We start from the raw sequence: 25,126 nt of genomic DNA, 5'->3' as shown, positions 1-25,126 counted from the left end.
GGATCAAAACCCAGTGCCACTGTTCTTGAGTTGTCAGTAGTCCTCATTGTCCGCTATGTTCAGCAAGTCTGGTTTTATCCCATGCTTTTTCAGACTCGGGCCAGCTGGCCTTCGTGAGTTCTCGATAGAACATCCCCATTGTCTCAGTGTGTGGGTGCACCCCTCGCGATCCTGAGTTCCTTATTCGTGCTCTCTCTCCTTCTGCTCCTGATTTGGACCATGGGATTTCAGTCCTGTGCTCCAGTGTGGGACTCTGTCTCTGTCTCCTTTCATCGCTTCTCTAGGATCAAAAATTATAGGCTCAATGTCCTTTAGTTATGGCTAGAGACCAATTATGAGTGAGTACATCCCATGTTCCTCTTTTTGGGTCTGGGTTACCTCACTCAGTATAGTGTTTTCTATTTCCGTCCATTTGCATGCAAAATTCAAGAAGGCCTTGTTTTTTACTGCTGCGTAGTACTCTAATATGTATATATTCCACACTTTCTTCATCCATTCTTCCATTGAAGGGCATCTAAGTTGTTTAAAGGCTCTGGCTTTTACATACAATGCTGCTATGAACATAGTTGAGCATATACTTTTGTTGTATGATAGGGCATCTCTTGGGTATATTCCCAAGAGTGGTATTGCTGGGTCCAGGGGTAGGTTGATCCCGAAATTCCTGAGAAACCACCATACTGATTTCCAAAGTGGTTGGACAAGTTTGCATTCCCACCAGCAATGGATTAGTGTACCCCTTACTCCACAACCTCTCCAGCAAACGCTATCATTGGTGTTTTTTATTTTAGTCACTCTGACAGGTGTAAGATGGTATCTTAAAGTTGTCTTGATTTGCATTTCCCTGATCTCTAAGGAAGTTGAGCATGACCTTTAAGTGTCTTTCGGCCATTTGAATTTCTTCTGTTGAGAATTCTCTGTTCAGCTCATTGCCCCATTTTATAATTGGGTAAATTAGCATTTTAAAGTCTAGTTTCTTAAGTTCTTTATATATTTTGGATATCAGACCTTTGTCAGTTTCGGGGTTGGTGAAGATTTTCTCCCAGTCAGTGGGTTGCCTTTTTTTCTTAGGGACAGTGTCCTTTGCGTTACAGAAGCTTCTCAGTCTCAGGAGGTCCCATTTATTCAATGTTGCCCCTAATGTCTGTGCTGCTGGGGTTATATGTAGGAAGTGGTCTCCTGTGCCCATGTGTTGTAGAGTAATTCCCACTTTCTCTTCTATCAGGTTCATTGTGTCCACTCTCTCCATACCTCTTCAATGTAGTGCTTGAAGTTCTAGCAATAGCAATAAGACAACATAAGGGGATCAAGGGGACTCATACTGGAAAGGAAGAAGTTAAACTTTCGTTATTTGCAGATGATATGATAGTATACATAAGAGACCCGAAAAACTCTACCAAAGAACGCCTACAGCTGACAAACACCTTTAGTAATGTGGCAGGATACAAGATCAATTCCAAAAAATCAGTTGCCTTCCTATACACTAAGGAAAAAAATAGAGCCATATCTAACACCATGCACAAAACTCAAGTCCAAATGGATTAAAGACCTCAATATCAGTCTGAACACACTGAATCTGATAGAAAAGAGTGACATTTGTATGACTGGGCAGACTGCAGAATTTACGGCAGTGGCACCAAGATTTATCCCTCCTGCTTACACTGGCCTTTGGAACCCATTCTCTTTGGATGGATACCTTGCTCAGCCTAGGTATAGTATGGAGGACCTTGGACATTCTCCATAGCAATGTGCCTTACCCAGTCTGAGAATTATATGTGGTTGGGTTGGGGGAAAAGTGAAGGAAATCAGAAGAGGGAGAGAATGAGAACTGGAATTGTTATGTAAAAAGAAAAAAGTTTGTTTTATTATTTAAATATAACATTTCATAAAAAGAAAAATGAAAATATGGTACATTTACCCAATGAAATATTATTTGTCCATTAAAAAATTACATCATAAAATTATTATCAAAATGGATGGCACTAAACAAAAGCTATCTTGAGTTAGGTTTCCCAGATGCAGAAAACAAATATAGTATACATTTACCTATATGTAGATAATAGCTATTAAGTAAATGATATCCAAACTGTATTCTATAGAACCACTGAGGGTAGGTATATATAGTAACAGAATATATTGAACAGATATGGATCTCATTAGCAAAGGTAATTTGAGTAGATAATTATGGATGAATGGAAATAACTGGAATGGGAGGATCAAGTGGGAAGGAGAGAGGATATGGGGATAGAGAACTAAACTTAAGGACTATATGAGGGTTGGTCTGGAAACCTAATATAGTAGAGGCTTTCTAATATATATCCATATATGAAGGCAATCTAAATACGATTGCCAAATAAAGGGAGACATAGTCCCAACTCTACAGTTCTCTTGCCATCAAATGAAGCTTCCAGAACTGGGATTAGATTACATCTAACTGAGTTGTTGTTCGAAGGGGTTTATGGAGAATACTCAAACAACTGAGGCAATTGCCAAGAAAATAGGTTTCTGTCTGCAAATTGACAGAATGACCCATTACTGAGGACATTTTCAAAACTCATTTGTAACAGGAAGGGAACTTGTTTGTCCTGGCTGCCCAGAACTGAAATAACCACACAGAAATTGTATTAATGAAATTACTGCTTGGCCCATGAGCCCACTTCTTATTGGCTAACTCTTATTTTAATTTAGTCCATTTCTATTAATCTGTGTATTTCCACGTGGCAGTGGCTAACTGGTGAAAATTTACTGGGAAAAATTCCCAGCAACTATCTCCAGTGGATCCATGCCATCTCTCTGACTCTGCCTTCTTCCCAGCATTCCATTTAATTTCTCCACGTACCTAAGTTCTTCCCTATCAAGGGCCCAAAGCAGTTTCTTTATTAACCAATGAAAGTAAGACAAAGACAGAAGGACCTCATACACCATGCATTGAACATAGATTTGTCTATCTGATACTTATAAAAAAGCCTTTACTCCTACATTCTAGACTTTATAAAGTACAGACTTTGGTACAGGAAGGTACTCTGCTTGATACTAGAAGAAAGACAAACACCAAACCAGCCACAAACCCTTTGATCTATAATGATGTCCTACCTGAAAAATATGCTGAGACAATATTGCCACACAGCTTGTGGGAATAACCATCCAGTAACTGATTTGACTTATGATCTACTCAATCAAGTGGAACCAATACCCAACATTATTTGCGACCAAAACCATGATACTAGATAGTCCATGTATCTAGGGTCAACCCAAATAGTACTGGTCTAAAAAAGAGGAGAGATGATAAAATAATTTAATCAAAATGCAATTCTACTATATTTATAGATCAGTGCCTTGTTCATCCATAGTCAGTGGTACTTCCTCCTGTAGCATATGGGAACAAGTATAGAGACCCTCAGTATGACATTATATAGACTGTGAGATATCTGGGAGCACTCATGCCCAAGTTTGTCATCTCCATCAAATTCTTTCCCTCATAACTGAAAGAACACTGTGGAAGAAGAGGCATAAAGGATGTTAAGAACCAGAGGTGGGGGCCAGACGGTGGTGGCCTACGCCTTTAATCCCAGCACTCGGGAGGCAGAGGCAGGTGGATCTCTGTGAGTTCGAGGCCAGCCTGGTCTACAAGAGCTAGTACCAGGACAGGCTCCAAAGCTACAGAGAAACCCTGTCTCGGAAAACAAAAACAAAAACAAACAAACAAACAAACAAAAAAACAAAAAAAAAACAAAAAGAACCAGAGGTGGAGGGGGATGTAGGAGACAGTTTTATCTTTTCCAGCAGAAACTATATTAATTAAAGCACAACTTTGCCTATTAGCTCGGGTTTTTTATTAACTAGTTTTACATCTTAAATCGACCCATTTCTATTTTTTTATATTTTACCCCATGTTCATGGTTTAATGTTAAAGTTTGGTAGGAGCACACCTTTCTCCTTCAGTGTCTACATGGTGTCTCTCTGACTCTGCCTTCTTTTCTCCTTTATCTCTGCTTGGAATTCCCACATTGCTCTGTTCTGGGCTGCCATAAGCCCAAAGCAATTTCTTCATTAACCAATGAAAATAAAACATATTCACAGGATATAGAGGGGAATCCGCTATCACCTCCCTTTTTCTGTCTAAATACAAAGAAAGGCTTTAACTTTGAGATTACATGACTGCTCTTTGGACTGGAGAGGGAGGGGGAAAGGAATGGGGGGAGGGGGAGAAGGTTGGGAGGAGGGGGCGTAGGGAGGAGGAGGGGGAGGGAAATGGGAGGCTGGGAGGAGGTGGAAACTTGTTTTTTTTCTCCTTTTCTCAATAAAAAAAGAAAAAAGATTACATACAATAAAACTGTTATCAAGCTATCAAGAAAGAATTACAGTCACAATATTTAGTCCACATACATTTGGCAAATTAAGGAAGATACTTTATTATCTATCCTATTTTTGTGAATTTAAAGTTTTATTTCTAATCTATATTTTATAATTACAACTATATTTCTTCAACACCTTAAAAAACTCCAGAATGATATAATAATACCTAAGTAAACAGGAAGAACACTGTAAGCAACTTCTAAAACTCTATAATTGACCAAGTCATCTTGCTGCCTGGAGGGTCACCCAAAGTTCTTCTGTACTATTGGGGCATCCATTTTCAGCCTTCAGGCCCATAATATCAGACAATCTTTTCATGAAGAAGGAAGTTTCAAAGACAGTTCTTCCTATAGTGGCAACATGTCGGTCACTTTCTTCTGTGTCCTGCAGAATGTCTAGCATAAATTTTAATGAAAGATTGTTTTACCTTTAGGCAAGTTCAGCAGTCATTTGTCTATGGGTTCTGAATGCCCAATTCATACAACATACCACTAAGCAATCCAGGTTCCCTAGTAGTTTCTTGCCCACATGGTTAACAAGCTACATAAGAAGCCTTTTCAATGACCATCATCCTCTTGAAGTAGATTGGTGATGACAGGAGCAGATGAGCATCATTGTTATAAAAAGTCCTAAGTTCTTAAAACATTTTGAATGCCAGATTCTGTTAGTCTTTCGAACGTTTGAGGAATACATACCCATCTGAAATATATCTCTGTACATCAAGAAAATCTCACTAACATGACTACAAGCTAGACTATTATAGATTACTATCTATTTACTTATATTTTCTTAATATATACTATATTTTTAAATGAGCTTCACAAACACAATACCTCAATCAAAAAAGAAATATTCAAATATTAAAATTGACTTTAAATTTGTATCAATAAACCAAGATTCAGACCAATGCAAAGTATTCATCTCTATAGCATAAACCCTTTAAATGTAAACAAAAATTTTTAAACAATCATTTTGGGAATCTAGGTGTAGTTCTCTAAACCTTTACATTTTGATTGGCAGTGCTGTTATTCATGTTTTATGGGGTATCCTGTGTGCTAAATCATCTCAGTGAGCAGTCCTGAAGCTACCATGGATGTTGGACCATCTATGCCATTGTTTCATGGGGTCTTGTTTGATCAAGCCATATTAGACAGTAAGGAATCCACAGCTTTCTATCCTCTGTGGAAACAAAAGCAGATGCTCTTTTCCAAAGCAACATCTTTAATATATTGGGTTAGCTTAGTAGTCTGTACAATGAAATCTCTCTTTACTTTGCTAATCCAAGTAAAAAAAATTCAAAGAAAACAGTAATATACATAATCCAGGCTCACTGCATATATTCCATCTTTATGTGGCTTATTTTTATTACTCTATTACTTTTCTTGCATGTTTAATATTTATTTTTTATCTTTACTCTTTTAATCTATGACTGTCTGTACTCTTTTATATTATAACTCTCTATACTCATTTTCTCTCTATCCAAGCCTATATACATTTATCCAACACTGTGAATCATTCAGAAGTCTTTTTAATCTGAATCTGTCTTTATTGTGTGTGTATTTGTAATTTTTTTCTGATCAGGAGCATCTTTTTTTTTAATGCTGAGTGGTCATGGCTAGGATCAAGTAAGTAGCCCTGCCTGTTGGCTCTGCCCAGTCCAACATGGCAGAAGCATGTTCAGTACCTCTGAGAGCCATGCATACCACCTTAGCTCCAGGGAGGCAATGGGTCTGTCACCATTAAGGAATTTACAACACACTGCTAACAGACCCCATTTAAGTGCTCGTCCTTCTGAAAGAGCCAGAGTTATTCTGGCAACTAGCACAAATTAGGAAGTCATACCTAAAGAAGCCATGAAGGCTTTATGGCCAATGCTGAGTCAGGAAGCCCTCTCTTAAAGGAGATGTGGTGCCCCTGCTGGCTGCCAGCAATCAGAGACAATCAAAAAAATATGTGTCTACCAAGAAGGTGGATGAAACTCTGTTTTTTTTCCTCCAGAATTCCTTTTCAAGCTCTCTCACATTTTATGTGGATATAGTCTGCCAAATGCTATGGGCCTGTAAGCTAAAGATAGGTGCCCCCATGTTTCAGAAGAACTTTGGGTGACTGTCCAGGCAATGAGACACCTCTATCAATTCTAGAGTTTTAGAAGTTGCTTGCAATGCACTTTCTGTTTCCTTAGGTAATAATATTTCTTTCTGGAGTCTTTGATGGAGCTTAAGAATAGATAGCTATAGTTTTCTTTTATTAAGATATAAGATGAAGTAGGAATATATAAATATTGTGACTCTAAATCTTGCTTCATACCTGTTTTATTATATGTAATTTTACTATGTTAAAGTTAAAACCTTCTTTTTTATTTAGACAGAAAAAGGGAGGTGGTGTGGGATTCCACTCTGTATACCATTGGCTAATAAAGAAGCTGCTTTTGGCCAATGACTTAACAGAATACAGTCAGGCTGGAGAAGACATATAGAGAGAGTAGGCAGTGTCATTAAGAAGTCATGTAGCTGGCACAGGAGACAGGCATCTCTGCTGTAGCCCACCAAAACTTTGCCAGTAGGTCATGACCTTGTGGTGAAGCACAGATTAACAGAAATGGTTAATTCAAGATGTAAGTGCTGCACAAAGTTTCTGTATGATTATTTTGAGTCTGAGAGGCTAGGAATGAACAAATAGTTTCTCCCACTATAGGTATGAGCCTGAAGCATGAGAGAAAACTGGTATTTAATTCAGTGGAAATTTCAGAAAAGACAATAGAAGGAAATACATTTCATTTATTCTATTTCAATATTACATTCTACTTAGTTTTCACGCTTCACAAAGAAAGGTACAATTGGAGTCGTGCATACAAAAAATTAAGGCCCAGAGTATCATCTCATCAACAGTCTACAGAATTAATCTGAGATTTGGTTTCTTTGTTTTGTTTTTTATTAGTTGAAATTCACAATTGTGTCTTAATGAAAATCAGTACCTGGCATGATTACACTGCTAAAGCATGTTGTCGCCTTGCTGTTTACTTTGAAACATGTAGATTTTCTACTGTTCCTATGACTTCCTTGTCTTAGTTTATCTATTTCAGTGAAAAGAGTTGAGTTAGATTAAAATGAAACATCTGAAATGAAATAGGTCAGATAATGTTATGAAACACCACACTGGTCTAGTTAGAAAGTTTTAGATTGTTGCCAAGATATGAGTGGCACTACTGGACTAAAGACCTGTTTTAAAGATGTAAGTCATACCTGGCAATCAAAAACTAGACAAATAACAAAGGCTAATGAAACCTTGGATCTTAGAAGGGAATCTACAATGACCTCATTAGCAAATCAGCATAATCCAACACGCATTCTAAATATCTGTCCTTATATCTAGAGATAAGTCTACCTCACCCTTCATCAAGTAATCTTCACTTTGCAACAAATGGAGACCATTACAGAAAAACACGATCAAAATGCGGACTTGTAGAGCCCAGTCCCAGTGGCTATATCTATATCATAGTTCCTATACCTAAGGCTCAAGGAGTCTCACAAAAGGAGAGAAAAGATTGTATAAATCTGGGGATCTGAGAATTTGCTGTGAGATTGTGTTTCCTGGAAATTCCAGAAGCTGTACTCATGAAGTTTCACCAACATGACTGCCTAAACATGGACTGAATAAAAATAAAAATAGACATGCTAAAGAGAACAACTGAAAAAACATGTGGCCTTAGTGCTATACAAAGAACTACAGGCAGCTAAGAAATACTGTGAGTGGAAAAAAATAGTCTTCACCAGAAAAAGAACACCAACCAGTTATTGTATACCAAATAGTTATGAAAGCATTAAAGTAGCAGTATATAAAATGCATATGGTATATTATCTTCATATGTTTTTATTACTATGACATTTATTCATATATAGGCATATATATATAAATTTTAGAACTGCCTTACCAATTTCTATATGAAAATATTTTTTGTGGAGACAAAAAAGAGAGTATCCAACTTATCAAAAATTGTGTATAAATCAGGAGTTAAGTAGTTATGAAGAGTCCCGTCAGAGGATGCAAAGCATATTCCTATTATTCACATATATTTCTCACTTCTCAGGCCTAGGAACCATTTCTTGTTTTTCTCCACAGAACTTGTTCCTGTTGAAATATAACCTCCTTCTACATATTTATTTCACTTCAATGACTATTGTTACTGCAGCACAGAATAGGCTTCTCATCCTCACTGACTTTCAATAGTTCTCCCAGAGACTATTTATTTTCTACTTTTATTAATTTTATTTCTACATATAGAACAATATTTCCCCTTAAGTCTTATCAGTGTTATCACTTGGAATTTCATAGCACAGTAGTGACTATCTAGCTTTAAACAATGTCTTCCTTTGAACTTAGACTATAATCCCAGCACTCATACACCAAATATGAGTGTATGACATAGTCTAACCTACTCTGAAACCAACATGAAAGATAAAGTAAAGACATGCAATAAAAAGTCATCTTAGTCATGCAAGTTTAAGACCTCATCACAGGAACCCAAGATCAAGGCAGGCAATCATTATATTGAAAGGAAACAAAAGAAAACATCCATTCAACTAGTGGGAAAAGTTCAAATCAGAATTGCAGAACAATATTCTTTTTTTTATTTTAATGAAAAAAAGGAAAAAAAAGTTTCCGCCTCCTCCCAGCCTCCCATTTCCTTCCCCCTCCTCCCAGCCTTCTCCCCCTCTCCCCACTCCTCTCCCCCTCCCTCTCCAGTCCAAAGAGCAGTCAGGGTTCCCTGCCCTGTGGAAAGTCCAAGGTCCTCCCCCCTCCGTCCATATCTAGGAAGGTGAACATCCAAACTGGCTAGGCTCCCACAAAGCCAGAACATGAAGTAGGATCAAAACCCCGAGCCATTGTGTTTGGCTTCTCATAAGCCCTCATTGCTCGCCATGTTCAGAGAGTCCAGTTTTATCCCATGCTTTTTCAGTCACAGTCCAGCTGGCCTTGGTGAGTTCCCAATAAATCAGCCCCACTGTCTCAGTGGGTGGGTGCACCCCTCGTGGTCCTGACTTCCTTGCTCATGTTCTCCCTCCTTCTGCTCCTCATTGGGACCTTGGGAGCTCAGTCCAGTGCTCCAGTGTGGGTCTCTGTCTCTATCTCCATCCATCACCAGATGAAGGCTCTATGGTGATATGCAAGCTATTCATCAGTATTGCTCTAGGATAGGGTCATTTCAGGTTCCCTATCCTCAGCTGCCCAAGGAACTAACTGGGAACATTGCCTTGGGCTCCTGGGAGCCACTCTAGGTTCAAGTCTCTTGCCAACCCTAAAGCGGCTCCCTTAACTAAGAATTGTGCTTCCGTGCTCACCTATCCAACCTTCCTTTATCCCAATCATCCTTTTTCCCCAAGTTCCCCTTATCCTCCCCTTCTCCCTTTTCTCTCCCCATCTCCCCTTACCCCCATCCCACCCCACCCCCAAGATCCCAATTTTCTCCCCGGCAATTTTGTCTACTTCCCATTGCCAAGAGGATAACTATATGCTTTTCCTTGGGTTCATCTTCTTACTTAGCTTCTTTAGGTTCACCAATTGTAGACTCCGTGACCCTTATTTATGGCTAGAAACCAATTATGAGTGAGTACATCCCATGTTCATCTTAAGGTCATGCTCAACCTTCTTAGCGATCAGGGAAATCCAAATCAAAACAACTTTGAGATATCATCTTACACCTGTCAGAATGGCTAAAATCAAAAACTCCAATGATAGCCTTTGCTGCAGAGGCTGTGGAGGAAAGGGTACCCTCATCCATTGATGGTGGGAATGCAATCTTTTGCAACCACTTTGGAAATCAGTGTTTTGGTTTCTCAAGAAATTCGGGATCAACCTACCCCTGGACCCAGCAATACACCACTCTTGGGAATATACCCAAGAGATGCCCTATCATATGACAAGAACATTTGTTCAACTATGTTCATAACAGAACCTGGAAACAACCTAGATGCCCTTCAATGGAAGAATGGATGAAGAAAGTGTGAAATATATACATATTAGAGTACTACGCTGCGGTAAAAAACAATGACTTCTCAATTTTTGCATGCAAATGGATGGAAATAGAAAACACTATACTGAGTGAGGTAACCCAGACCCAAAAAGATGAACATGGGATGTACTCACTAAGAACAATATTCTTAAAAGAAGTTGAAGGTGATAATTTCAGATACCCACCTAAATTTAGCATAAATTTGTAAAGGATTGTGATGAGCTCCATAGGTGTTTTGTGGAAGGATTAACAGGATAAAAAAGTCACAAAGATGGATTGTAGAATATGAAATCCCTATAGCCAGAGAATGCCAGTCCAGAAAGAGGACATAAACGTTACCATACGCAGTTTGATTAAATATTAATATTTCAGTTTTTACAGTGTATGTCAATAATATCTGTTGGAGGGATGCCGCTTGTTGGTTCCTGGCCACTTAGCCCTGAAATAATCACATAGAAACTACATTATTTAAATCATTGCTTGGACCATTAGCTATAGCTTCTTATTGGCTAACTCTCACATATTAACCCATTTCTATTATTCTGTATATATTCATGTGTCTGTGGCTTACTGACTAAAGTTCTGGCTTCTGTCTCCGGCAGGACTACATGGCTTCTTTTTTTTTTTTTTTTTTTTTTTGGAATAGTAGAGATTTGTTTTTTTTTCCATTTCTTTATTTATTAAAGATTTCTGTCTCTTCCCCAACACCTCCTCACATTTCCCTCCCCCTCCCCCAATCAAGTTCCCCTCCCTTGTTAGCCCATAGAGCTATCAAGGTTCCCTGCCCAGTGGGAAGTCCAAGGACCACCCACCTCCATCCAGGTCTAGTAAGTTGAGCATCCAAACTGCCTAGGCTCCCACAAAGCCAGTACGTGCAGTAGGATCAAAAACCCACTGCCATTGTTCTTGAGTTCTCCGTAGTCCTCATTGTCCGCTAAGTTCAGCGAGTCCGGTTTTATCCCAGGTTTTTTTCAGACCCATGGCTTCTTCCTAACTCCTCATTCTTTCTCCTAGCATTCAGTTTAGTTTTCCCTGCTTACCTAAGTTCTGCCATATCAACAGGTGAAGGCAGTTTCTTTATTCATTAGTGGTAATCGCGGCATATAGAGGTGAATCCCACATCAGATATCTGTTGAGATCTGACTTATGAGATTAAAAGATATATCTGAGTGACATGCTGAGGTTCAAATATTAGAGCTGAGATCTCAGTGAAATGGGAACCAAGTATAGGTAGTGGGTAGTATTAAGTTTGACCTTTGCAAGACATTGTTAGGTAGACATTCTACTTCCACTTAAAGTGGATGTGCATCCTTAATTTATTTTAACTTCAATTCATATCATGAATACTACCTAGTTTTCATGATCTAATATATGATCATATAATTTATAAGCTAATCAATATTTACTTCATGGGTCAAGATTATTTAAAAAAATGTAAAGTTAGGGAAAACTACAAAACAATGACAAGGAGACGTTTTTGGAATTTCTAAGGTTACAATGGTCATATGAATGTCCAGAGCAGTTCTAAAGTGTATAATTGTAAGAGTCTAGGCCTCCTTATTTTACTTTAAAAATTATCAAGAAGATTACAAATATGTTAAGTTAGGGATCTCATTATGTTCCTTCTGCTATGTTTTTAATTTATAATTGAACAAGAAAATATGTTCTACATAAAGTTCTTACACAGACCAAAATTTTCATATTATTAATATTATATTCCACGTTGAGACAAGGAAGGATAATAAAATTTAAATCTGGGTATTTTATGCTAAATGATTGGTATAAAATATGAAATACCATTCTCCACCATTAATACATAAAGGGCAAGCAATTTGCCAAAAATTTCTGATCTTCAGCTTGTAAAGCTATTAAATCCGTGTTGGATTTGTGTTTTATCTGTGAACTGAGAATGTATCTTTGATAACTCTGCTCTTGCTGAACTTAAGAATCAAAAGAAAAAAGCCTGTGCTCAGGGCATCACCACATTCCTTGCTGCCTCTCCTTAGTACTCAGCTCTATTCCATCTTCACTTCACCTGTTTATCAACAGGGTTTTCTGTTTTGTTCAGAGTGCTCTTTCCACTAGATTGCATGGAGTGGTCTCATCATTTGGATCTCAGTTTAAAAGGAAGCCTGGGGAAGTGACTTTGTTAGCAGTAGAGTTTCCCATGACTTCAAAGGAAGATTAATGATAGATGTTCTGAGTAGCCCAGTACTTATGTAGGAAACAGATATGTTTTTTGGAAAAGACTTGAAATTTTTGATGTAGGTTTTTTAAAAAGGCAGCTAGCAAAATACCTTGCAAAAATCACCCACAGCACTATGCCTACCATTTGTTTCTATTCTGACCTAATTAGTAAACTGCCCCCAAACAAATTTTAGAAGGAACTATTAGTATATTGTCTCTTAGGCAATGAATTTGTGGGGGAAAGGGTCAGAGTATAATTTGTTAGAGACAGGTTTCTAATATGTGCATGTTTGCCTCATTTCAATCACATTCTTATGTGATCATGTCTCCACTGCCTGAGAATCTAATCACTTTGCCAATAATTTCCCATCTTTCCCTGCACTGAGGAAATGTTCCTCAGAGGCAGAAATAAACTGGAACAAGGCCAACATGATACTCTCCAAAACAACCAAAATTCATAGACCGTAGTAGATGCTATTCAGTTACTTAACCCAGAACTAATTTATGTTCTTCATGAACAGTTTGTCCATTGGTTTATCCAACTTGAAAAGGATAAAGGAAAGGGAATTAATTTTGCCTTACCTAATTAGTTAGTACCCTGTACCTAACATTTTTAATCCTGTTTACTGGTACTCTTACTTTTTAAGATTATTATTGAATTATGCACTAAAAGTCAATATTATTTCTCTTATAAATTTTAGGAAAAAATACCACACTTCCTTTTAGGTTATTTTTATTTTTGACAATTTTATACATATATAATGTATTGTGATCATATATACACCATCATCTTCTGTTATAAACCCTTCTACCCCTGTTAACCCTGTTCTTAACTAATCCCTCTATCTAAACAACCTCATTCTTCTACATACCCCAAATCTTACCAGGTTTCTGACCCACACTGCTCCCTGGACTTGGATGTTATTACTTTACTAAGTATAATCATATGGCATCAGTTTCTGAGATGCACTTGATGTACTAAGGAATATCATAATACTCCTTAAAACTATTTATGAGGAGTAAAAGTTAATCAAATGAGCTTGTTTGCATCTCTTCAGTTGTTTACTTTCTCACTTTGATTTTAAATTATCTAAATAATCTTTCTCTCATCCATTAAGAAGTTGGTATATCTCTTAGGACATAGTTATCAGCCTTGGTTTTCTACTTGAAATCATCCATCTGTCTTAGAATAGAAGATGTTTTTCCCAATACTACTTCTTCTGCCTTTTCATGACTCCTAGCTAATCATAGAACAAAGCAAACTACACTCAGCTTACTTTAATCACCAGAATATTGTATTTCAGTACAGTAAGTGCTGCAAATGATCAAGCTCCTAGGCTTGATCACTGTGGGAAAAATATCATTTTTTTGGCAAGATTTATGAAATTTTATTTTGGAGGAAATGTGATATACCAATAGGCCAATTTACTTATTTTTTTCAGACATTTTCTCTGGATTATTTGTGCTTTTTCTCCAGATGTCTCACTTGTCCAGTAGTCTTCAGATTCCTTAGCTGGATGTCTTTATTCTCCTGGAAATGTAAAAACAGAACCCTGCCTCCACCCTAACTTTTGGGAGTTTCCCTTTTGGTAAGTTATATCTGATCAAATTGAAAGCCTTTGTTAGTTGTATAAGTTAGTTTAGATTGAATGGTCATGTTATTTGATGAGCTACCACCTCTTCTAATCAAGAAGTCTCTTGACCTCTTATTCAAATCTAATCTTTATAATATTTGCTTTATGGTTTCTCCTGAAATTTTTCTTGATCTTCTAAAACTATTCTATCATCCACAGCAATATAGATTTCTACAATAGGCATTAGGTCTTTTAAATGCTCTGGGGAGGAGCCTCTCCATGGTAACAGAGAATGACTGAACCAAATTTGCCACGGGAGCCTGTGAGAGGCCCCATCAAGGTGTTTTCCAATGGCAAAGGGTTACCTTGTTTGTCCCTTGCTGATCTGTATTCATTGGTCCAGTATTGGCCTTTGCTGCAAATTCTGCATATTTCTTAAATCTCCTCAAATCTAACATTTCCACAGGAATCCAGTCAGCCCTTACATAGCCTAGGGGTTACCTGTCATTTGGAAGTTATTTCTGTAAGGTGCACTGGATAAATTGAGGTTGGTTGTTTGATAACCTTGGGCTCTTCCTCTCTAATTTTGCAATGAAATGGTGAGATTGGTTCTCCTTTAAATTCCTCTGTCTTTATCTGAATATCTCTATTATCTGTTTTAGTAACTTTTTCTAAGACCTGTATCTTGACACTCTTATCACCAACTTTTTTTTTAATAATTTTTTATTAAGAAAAGAAGAAAAAAAACATAAACAAAAAACAAGTTTCCACCTCCTCCCAGCCTCCCATTTCCCTCCCCCTCCTCCCACCCTTCTCCCCCTCCTCCCACCCTTCTACCCCTCCCCCCACTCCTCTCCCCCTCCCTCTCCAGTCCACAGAGCAGTCCAGGTTCCCTGCCTTGTGGTAAGTCCTAGGTCCTCCCCCCTCCGTCCATATCTAGGAAGGTGAACATCCAAACTGGCTAGGCTTCCACAAAGCCAGCACATTAAGTAGGATCAAAACCCCGTGCCATTGTCCTTGGCGTCTCATCAGCCCTCATTGTTCGCCATGTTCAGAGAGTCCGGTTTTATCCCATGCTTTTTCGGTCACAGTCCAGCTGGCCTTGGTGAGCTCCCAGTAGATCAGCTCCACTGTCTCAGTGGGTGGGTGCACGCCTCGTGGTCCCGACTTCTTTGCTCATGTTCTCCCTCCTTCTGCTCCTCATTGGGACCTTGGGAGCTCAGTCCAGTGCTCCAGTGTGGGTCTCTGTCTCTGTCTCCATCCATCACCAGATGAAGGTTCTATGATGATATGCAAGATATTCGTCAGTATTGCTCTCGGATAGGGTCATTTCAGGTTCCCAATCCTCAGCTACCCAAGGAACTAACTGGGAACCTCATGTTGGGCACTTGGGAGCCCCTCTAGGGTCAAATCTCTTGCTCACCCTAAAGTGGTTCCCTTAACTAAGAATTGTGGTTCCGTGCTCCCCTATCCACCTTTCCTTTATCCCAATTCTCCTGATTCCCCAAGTCCCCCCTCCTTCCCTTCTACCTTTTCTCTCCCCATCTCCCCTTACCCCCATCCCACCCCACCCCCAAGATCCTAATTTTCTCCCCGGCAATTGGGTCTACTTCCCTTAGCCAAGAGGATAACTATATGTTTTTCCTTGGGTTCACCTTCTTACTTAGCTTCTTTAGGTTCACCTATTGTAGACTCCGTGGCCCTAATTTATGGCTAGAAACCAATTATGAGCGAGTACATCCCATGTTCATCTTTTTGGGTCTGGGACACCTCACTCAGGATAGTGTTTTCTATTTCCATCCATTTGCCTGCAAAATTCGAGAAGTCATTGTTTTTTACCGCAGCGTAGTACTCTAGCGTGTATATATTCCATACTTTCTTCATCCATTCTTCCATTGAAGGGCATCTAGGTTGTTTCCAAGTTCTGGCTATTACAAATAATACTGCTATGAACATAGTTGAACAAATGCTTTTGTCATATGATAGAGCATCTCTTGGGTATATTCCCAGGAGTGGTATTGCTGGGTCCAGGGGTAAGTTGATCCCGAATTTCCTGAGAAACCGAAACACTGACTTCCACAGTGGTTGCACAAGATGGCATTCCCACCAGCAATGGATGAGGGTACCCGTTCCTCCACAGTCTCTCCAGCAAAGGTTATCCTCGGTGTTTTTGACTTTAGCCATTCTGACAGGTGTAAGATGATATCTCAAAGTTGTTTTGATTTGCATTTCCCTGATTGCTAAGGAAGTTGAGCACGACTTTAAGTGTCTTTTGGCCATTTGAACTTCCTCTGCTGAGAATTCTCTGTTCAGTTCAGTGCCCCATTTTTTAATTGGGTTAATTAGCATTTTAAAGTCTAGTTTCTTGAGTTCTCTATATATTTTGGAGATCAGACCTTTGTCTGTTGTGGGGTTGGTGAAGATCTTCTCCCAATCAGTAGGTTGCCTTTGTGTCTTATTGACTATGTCCTTTGCTTTACAGAAGCTTCTCAGTTTAAGTAGGTCCCATTTATTCAATGTTGCCCTTAATGTCTGTGCTTCTGGGGTTATACATAGGAAGCGATCTCCTGTGCCCAGCTCCTGTAGGGTACTTCCCACTTTCTCTTCTATCAGGTTCAGTGTGTTCGGGCTGATATTGAGGTCTTTAATCCATTTGGACTTGAGTTTTGTGCACGGTGATAGATAAGGGTCTATTTTCATTCTTCTACAAGATGACATCCAGTTGTGCCAGCACCATTTGTTGAAGATGCTTTCTTTCTTCCATTTTATACTTTTAGCTCCTTTATCGAAAATCAGGTGTTCATAGGTTTGTGGGATAAAATCCGGGTCTTCTATACGATTCCATTGGTCGACTTCTCTGTTTTTATGCCAGTACCACACTGTTTTCATTACTGTAGCTCTGTAATAGAGTTTGAAGTCAGGGATGGTAATGCCTCCAGAAGATCCTTTATTGTATAGGATTGTTTTGGCTATCCTGGGTTTTTTGTTTTTCCATATAAAGTTGATTATTGTCCTCTCCAGATCTGTGAAGAATTTTGATGGGATCTTGATGGGGATTGCATTGAATCTATAAATAGCCTTTGGTAGAATTGCCATTTTTACTATGTTGATCCTCCCAATCCAAGAGCAAGGGAGGTCCATCCATTTTTTGGTATCCTCTTCAATTTCTTTCTTCAATGCCTTAAAGTTCTTGTCAAATAGATCTTTCACTTCCTTGGTTAGATGTACCCCAAGATATTTTATGCTGTTTTTGGCTATTGTGAATGGTGAAGCTTCTCTGATTTCCCTCTCTGCTTCCATATCCTTTGTGTATAAGAGGGCGACTGATTTTTTGGAGTTGATCTTGTATCCTGCCACATTACTAAAGCTGTTTATCAGCTGTAGGAGTTCTTTGGTGGAGTTTTTGGGGTCGCTTATGTACACTATCATATCATCTGCAAATAACGAAAGTTTAACTTCTTCCTTTCCAATTCGAATCCCCTTGATCCCATTATGTTGTCTTATTGCTATTGCTAGATCTTCAAGCACTATATTGAAGAGGTATGGGGAGAGTGGACAGCCTTGTCGTGTTCCTGAGTTAAGTGGGATGGCTTTGAGTTTCTCTCCGTTTAATTTGATGTTAGCTGTCGGCTTGCTGTATATAGCTTTTATTATATTTAGGTATGACCCTTGTATCCCTAATCTCTCCAAGACTTTTAACATAAATGGATGTTGAATTTTGTCAAATGCTTTTTCAGCATCTAATGAAATGATCATATGGTTTTTTTCTTTCAGTTTATTTATATGCTGGATTACATTGATAGATTTTCGTATGTTGAACCAGCCCTGCATCTCAGGAATGAGGCCTACTTGATCATAATGGATAATTTTTCAGATGTGTTCTTGGATTCGATTTGCCAGTATTTTGTTGAGGATTTTTGCGTCGATATTCATGAGTGAGATTGGCCTGTAGTTCTCTTTCCTGGTTGAGTCTTTGAGTGGTTTTGGTATCAGAGTAATTGTGGCTTCATAAAAGGAGTTTGGTAATGACCCTTCTGTTTCTATCTTGTGGAATACATTAAGGAGTATAGGTATTAGATCTTCTTGGAAGATCTGGTAGAATTCCGCATTGAAACCATCTGGTCCTGGGCTTTTTTTGGTAGGGAGGTTTTTGATAACCTCTTCTAATTCTTCGCGACTAACAGGTCTATTTAGATTGTTCACCAGGTCCTGATTTAACTTTGGTATATGATATTTATCTAAAAAAGTATCCATTTCCTTTACATTTTCCAATTTTGTGGCATATAGGCTTTTGTAGTAAGATCTAATGATTCTCTGAATTTCCTCTGTGTCTGTGGTTATGTCCCCCTTTTCATTTCTGATCTTATTAATTTGCAAATTCTCTCTCGGCCGTTTGATTAGCTTGGATAGTGGTTTGTCAATCTTGTTGATTTTCTCCAGGAACCAGCTTTTTGTTTCATTGATTTTTTGTATTGTTTTCTGTGTTTCTATTTTGTTGATTTCAGCCCTCATTTTGATTATTTCCAGTCTTCTACTCCTCCTAGGTGAGTCTGCTTCTTTTTTTTCTAGAGCTTTCAGGTGGGCTGTTAAGTCTCCAATGTGAGCTTTCTCTGTTTTCTTTAAGTGGGCACTTAGTGCTATGAACTTTCCTCTTAGGACTGCTTTCATAGTGTCCCATAAGTTTGAGTATGTTGTTTCTTTATTTTCATTGAATTCCAGGAAGACTTTAATTTCTTTCTTTATTTCTTCCTTAATCCAGCTATGGTTCAATAGTTGACTGTTCAGTTTCCATGACTTTGTATGCTTTCTGGGGGTAGCATTATTGTTGAATTCTAACTTTAATCCACGGTGATCTGATAAGACACAGGTGGTTACTAATATTTTTTTGTAACTGTGGATGTTTGCTTTGTTACCGACTATGTGGTCGATTTTCGAGAAGGTTCCATGAGCTGCAGAGAAGAAGGTATATTCTTTCCTATTTGGATGGAATGTTCTATAGATGTCTGTTAAGTCCATTTGATTCATTACCTCCACTAATTCTCTTATTTCTCTGTTAGGTTCCTGTCTGATTGACCTGTCCATTGGTGAGAGAGGAGCATTGAAGTCTCCTACTATTAGTGTGTGCGGTTTGATGGCTGCCTTGAATTTTAGCAATGTTTCTTTTATGTACGTGGGTGCTTTTATATTAGGGGCATAGATGTTCAGGATTGAGACTTCATCCTGATGAACTGTTCCTGTTATGAGTATAAAATGCCCCTCTCCATCTCTTCTGATTGATTTAAGTTTAAAGTCAACTTTGTTAGAGATTAGTATGGCCACACCTGCCTGTTTCTTAGGACCATTTGCTTGATAGGCCTTTTCCCAGCCCTTTACTCTGAGTAGGTGCCTGTCTTTGTGGTTGAGGTGTGTTTCTTGTAAACAGCAGAATGTTGGATCCTGTTTTCTTATCCAATCTCTTAGCCTGTGCCTTTTTATAGGTGAGTTGAGTCCATTGACATTAAGTGATATTAATGACCAGTGGTTGTTAACTCCGGTCATTTTTTTTTTAGTCGTAGAGTTTGTGTGTTTCCCTTCTTTGTTTTGTGTTGGTGAAGGGTCTCTAGATGTCTGAGGTATTGTGGTCATTGTTGGACTCCTTGGTTAGTGATTTCCTTCAATTACTTTCTGTAAGGCTGGATTTGTGGCTGCGTATTGTTTAAATTTGTTTTTATCCTGGAAAATTTTATTTTCTCCATTTATAGTGAATGAAAGCTTGGCTGGGTATAGTAATCTGGGCTTGCACCCATGGTCTCTCAGTTTCTGCAGTACATCTAACCAGGACCTTCTGGCTTTCATGGTTTCCATGGAGAAGTCAGGTGTAAGTCTGATAGGTTTACCTTTATAAGTAATTTGGCCTTTTTCCTTTGCAGCTCTTAATATTCTTTCCTTATTTTGTATGCTTTGTGTTTTGATAATTATATGGCGAGGGGATTTTTTTTTTGATCCAGCCTATTCGGTGTTCTGTATGCTTCTTGCACCTTCATAGGAAAATCTTTCCTTAGGTTGGGAAAGTTTTCTTCTATAATTTTATTAAATAGATTTTCTGGACCATTGAGCTGCCCTTCTTCTCCTTCTTCTACTCCTATTATTCTTAGGTTTGGTCTTTTTATTGTGTCCCATATTTCCTGAATGTTTTGTGATGAGAGTTTGTTGGACTTGCTGTTTTCTTTGATCAGTGTGTTTATTTTCTCTATGGTATCTTCAGAATCCGAGAGTCTTTCTTCTATCTCTTGTATTCTGCTGGTTATGCTTGTTTCTGTAGTCTCTATTCATTTACCTAGATTTTCCATGTCCAGACGGCCCTCTGTTTGTGTTTTCTTCTTTGCCTCCATTTCAGTTTTCAGGTCTTGAACTGTTTCCATTATCTGTTTGATTGTTTTTCCTTGGTTTTCTAGGGTATCATTCACTGATTTATTCAATTCTTCAAACTTTCTGTTATATTTCTCATCCATTTCTATAAGGGCGTTTTTTACATGCTGTTTAAGGGTGTCAATCACTTTCATGAAGTCAATCTTTTCTCCTTCCTCTTGATTAAGGGGTTCTTGTCCTCCCGTTGTGAGGTCGCTTGTTTCTGGTAGCTTCATGTTGCTTTTCAGCTTGTTGGGCGAATTCTTGCCTTGACGTCGGCCCATCTCTTCTTCCAAATGCTCCCTATGGATCTTCTTTTACCGGATTAGGTCTCCTTGCCTACCAAACGCTGTCTCTCCCCAATGTTGGCTCTCCCAATGCTGGGTCTCCTGGCACCGAAAGATCAGGCCTCCGTGCTGGTTGGGCAGCTCGCAGACAAAGCGCCTACCCCGCTTGGTGCAGGCAGGCCACAGAAACAAAGGAACTGCTGCCCGCCCGGGAGCCCCGGATACTCGGACCCTGCGCCCAGATAGGCTGGGCTGGGCGATGCCACGCGCCTAAAGAGGGCAGTGGGGGCGAAGTGGGGAGGGCTCTGGACGGAAGCTGGGTGGGCCAGGAAGAAAGAGGCAGCACCCGGGGAGTAGAGGCCCTGCAGAGAGCCCAAGCAGGACAGGGGGCCAAGAAACCCGTCCCAGGCTGGCGCCGTGGGCCAGAAACTCACCCCAATGCTGGGTCTCCTGGCGCGGAAAGATCAGGCCTCCGTGCTGGTTGGGCAGCTTGCAGACAAAGCGCCTACCCCGCTTGGTGCAGGCAGGCCACAGAAACAAAGGAACTGCTGCCCCCCGGGAGCCCTGGCTACTCGGACTCAGCGCCCAGATAGGCTGGGCTGGGCGATGCCACGCGCCAAAAGAGGGCAGTGGGGGCGAAGTGGGGAGGGCTCTGGACGGAAGCTGGGTGGGCCAGGAAGAAAGAGGCAGCACCCGGGGAGTAGAGGCCCTGCAGAGAGCCCAAGCAGGACAGGGGGCCAAGAAACCCCCGAGCTCCCCGTCCCAGGCTGGCGCCGTGGGCCAGAAACTCACCCCAATGCCGAAAAATATCATTTTTGTAGTGAATTCAATATTAAAACTTTAAGGTAAACAAGGCAGACACACTCCAAAAATAAATGTTCAAGGTCTAACATTACTGGATGTTCAAATTATGGAAGAAATATCTCCCTGAGCAGTAAAATTGAGAAGGGGTATTTGTAGAAAGCATGAATGGAGATACTACAGTGAAAGAAAATTGAAATCATAAAGGTGTTTTTATGATAATATGGAGCAACTTGATTCCCATGGGTACAGAGGATCTTTGCTACTTAACATAGCTTAAGTGGGAAGAGACAACAAAAAAAAAAAAACAAAGAAAAAAAACCTGGACAATTTTCTTCCAAGGACAAAAGGAATCACTAAGAGCATGCATCAATTCCTTATCTTTATTTATAAACATACCACAAATTATTGTGCTTTTATTCTCAAATGGAGAAGTAAGAGTTAGAAACTAATGTAGATCCTGCAGTTGACTTGATGTTTGATTTGAGGAAAACATATTAGTAGCTTTCTCAGATTTAATTATCTTTATTGTGAAATGGATACAGTGTCTTTAAAATAACCAGGTTTTTTTTGTTTTCTCTTTCTTTTTTATATTCTGTGTCATCTACCTAAGTGAATGTGTCAGATACATGATAATATATTTAATGTAAACATTTGCAACATACATACAGAGTAATGACATGAGAAAATTATTTTGCATATTTAAGTGTGGTAAAATGGAAGAATATTTGCTCATATTGTTACAAATGTCTACTCCAGTACTGTTGAGGGAAAAAATTATCTATCCCTTATATCTTAGAAAAAAAATAGCCATGACAATATGTGAGAAAATAAGAACAAATTCAGAGTAAGTTTCAAAATGTCTGCCTTATATTTCACCCTGATGTCAGGGAACAGAGACTGGTTAAAAACTGTTTCTTCCTTTTGTATACTTGACGTTTACACATTATATTATTTTTATATAAATAATACCAGATAAAAGTGAGGTAAGAAACATGTCAACAAGTTTTTCATTATTCCTCAAATGTCTAATTTATATTTTTCTGTTCTTTTTGTACTACCACAGTCTATGCAAGATGTATTTGAAATTCTGCCAAAAAGTCCATGTTACCCACATCGCAAGTATATGAACAAATTAAATAAATTTTGATGAGTCTCTAGAGGAAAAACATAGTCCAAAATCATTAAAGTTGTATACTTGGTGCTTTCTATTGGAAACCCAGACTCTATGAACATTGAGCTTTGAAAACAAAATATACATTTAAAACTAGTAAAGGCATATAGAAGGCCTCACCACATTAACTGGCCAAAAAATGTTGTTATGGGAAGTTTTGTTTTTACTATTTGTTAATGATCTGTGGAACTTCTTAATTCTCTTTCACAGTTTATCACAAACATTATCCTAGTTGTTTCTATACATCACCACCTTCTGGTCATTTTGAATAGACTAAGTTACTCTCCCCCCAAACAAACTCTTCAAGGCATTCTTCACCTCTGTGTTTCTTGCTGTGTAAATGATGGGATTTAGCATGGGAGTAAGGATTGCAAAGAACACAGTCACCAGCTTGTCCACCTGGTAGGTGTTCACAGGGCGCATGTAAGTAAATATGCAAGGCACAAAGAAGAGAACAACCACAGTGAAGTGAGAGCCACAGGTGGAAAGGGCTTTGCGTCTCCCTTCGGAACTATGAGATTTCAAGGACTGCAGGATCACTATGTATGAGATAAAGAGCATGGTAAATATGAGCAAGCACATGGCCCCACTGTTGGCAGCCACTATCATGCCTAGTGTGTGTGTGTCTCTACAAGCAAGTTTTAACAATGGGAAGAGATCACACATGAAGTGATCAATGGTATTAGGGCCACAGAAGGGCAGACTGATCATAAAAAATATTTGCATGGTGGCATGCAAGATCCCTCCAACCCAAGCTACCACCACCAGGAGTCTGCAGAGCCCTCGTCGCATAATGGTCATGTAATGCAGAGGTTTGCATATGGCCACATAGCGGTCATAGGCCATCACAATGAGGAGGATGATCTCTGTTCCACCCAGGAAGTGCTCCACAAAGAGCTGAATCAGGCAGCCACCCAAGGATATTGTCCTCCTCTGGTACAGCAGGTCAATTATCATTTTCGGGGTGGTGACAGAGGTGTAGAAAGCATCTATGATGGATAGGTAAGTGAGAAAGAAGTACATGGGAGCTGAAAGGGTACGGCTGAAGGAGATGGTGATGACAATGAGTAGATTAGCCAACACGGTAAATAGGAAAACAAACAAAAAGACAATGAACAGTATTTTCTGCAAGTGTGGATTCTGTGTGAGACCCAAGAGAACAAATTCAGTCACATTACTGGGAGGCCTGTGGAGCTCCATTCAGGAAATAATACCTTCTCAAGATCTGAATTCCCTACAAAAGCATAAAGGTAGGTTGTTAATTCTGAGTGCATTATCGTTTGATGTTCATGTTGCAGCAATAGGCCTTTCTGTAACTGTGGAGCACATTCTTTGTATTCTAACACAGTAGCTTCTTCCATCTTTATTCATCTCATCATACTCTCGTCACATACCAATACTATCAGCTACAATACATCTATAGGGTAATAGTCACTACTTAATTTTCAGGAAAAATGCTGATATATATATGTGTGTGTGTGTGTGTGTGTGTGTGTGTGTGTGTGTGTGTATGTGTGTGTGTCTGTGTGATGTTTCTGAGTTGCTCTTGTGTTCTTTCTGTTTTGGCTTACCCCTGAGCCTGAGCATTTTCACATTATGAGACACATTTTATAAGCTGCCAATTGCTTGCGCACATAAAGAATATTATTAGTTTCTGAATTTTCATTTGATTATATAGATGTGACAATGAATGAAAGACATAGTTATCATAGTCATCCCAGTCATGGTTACCTGCATAACATAGAAACAACCAACCAAACTTCTTCCATATAGGAAGGAGGTTCCCATCCCTTACTGGGAAGCTACCAGCATTGTAGCTGAAGGAGTAAGAACCATTCACTTTTGTGTTGTTGTTAACATGTGGGCACAATTAAATTAAGATTGACTTGGTGAATTATCATGTTTCATTGTATACATCAATAAAATTCTAAATAATAAAGAAAGATTAATTCTTTTAAAAAACCTGATCAAAGCATATCTCTGATAAGCAAGGCTTCTGTTTTAGCAAGATGTACAAATTGTAGGAGAGATTTATTCCATGACATCTACTGCAACATATGTGCTATACATATCTATTTCCTCAGTCTGTTAGTATAGTTTCTGGCATAACACCTTCAGGGTCTACCACATATTATGTAATGAGGAAATACACGATGAACCTCATAGTTCACACATCTTGGTTTGTAAGATACAATGCTTCCCAGTCAGTGGATCAGAGAGCCCAATCACCTCCGGCAACCCAGTTACTCATCCATGCTGCAAAATCTTCAAGAAATATGATTAATCTTTTAAAGTCAAAGTTAATTTAATATTTTTGATATATTTAAAGGTTATTACAAAGCTAATTATCTTT

At 38.9% G+C, this 25,126-nt stretch overlaps 1 protein-coding gene across 1 annotated transcript; it reads right to left on the bottom strand.

Moving 5' to 3' along the window:
* Window positions 1-23,046: 23,046 nt before the first annotated feature.
* On the bottom strand, window positions 23,047-23,973 carry LOC121443572 (olfactory receptor 140-like). Its single transcript, XM_041645374.1, has one exon. It carries the CDS (start codon window positions 23,971-23,973, stop codon window positions 23,047-23,049), a length of 927 nt encoding a protein of 308 aa, XP_041501308.1.
* Window positions 23,974-25,126: the final 1,153 nt, after the last annotated feature.

This window comes from Microtus oregoni, unplaced genomic scaffold (assembly GCF_018167655.1).
Source record: "Microtus oregoni isolate MIOR12 unplaced genomic scaffold, Mior012 000109F_ref0000275, whole genome shotgun sequence".
Lineage (NCBI taxonomy): Eukaryota > Metazoa > Chordata > Mammalia > Rodentia > Cricetidae > Microtus > Microtus oregoni.
This window is presented reverse-complemented; position numbering and strand designations above follow the sequence as displayed.

Coding starts and splice junctions, on each gene's coding strand:
- LOC121443572 (XM_041645374.1), bottom strand. CDS start 23,973: ATGGAGCTCCACAGGCCTCCCAGTAATGTGACTGAATTTGTTCTCTTG.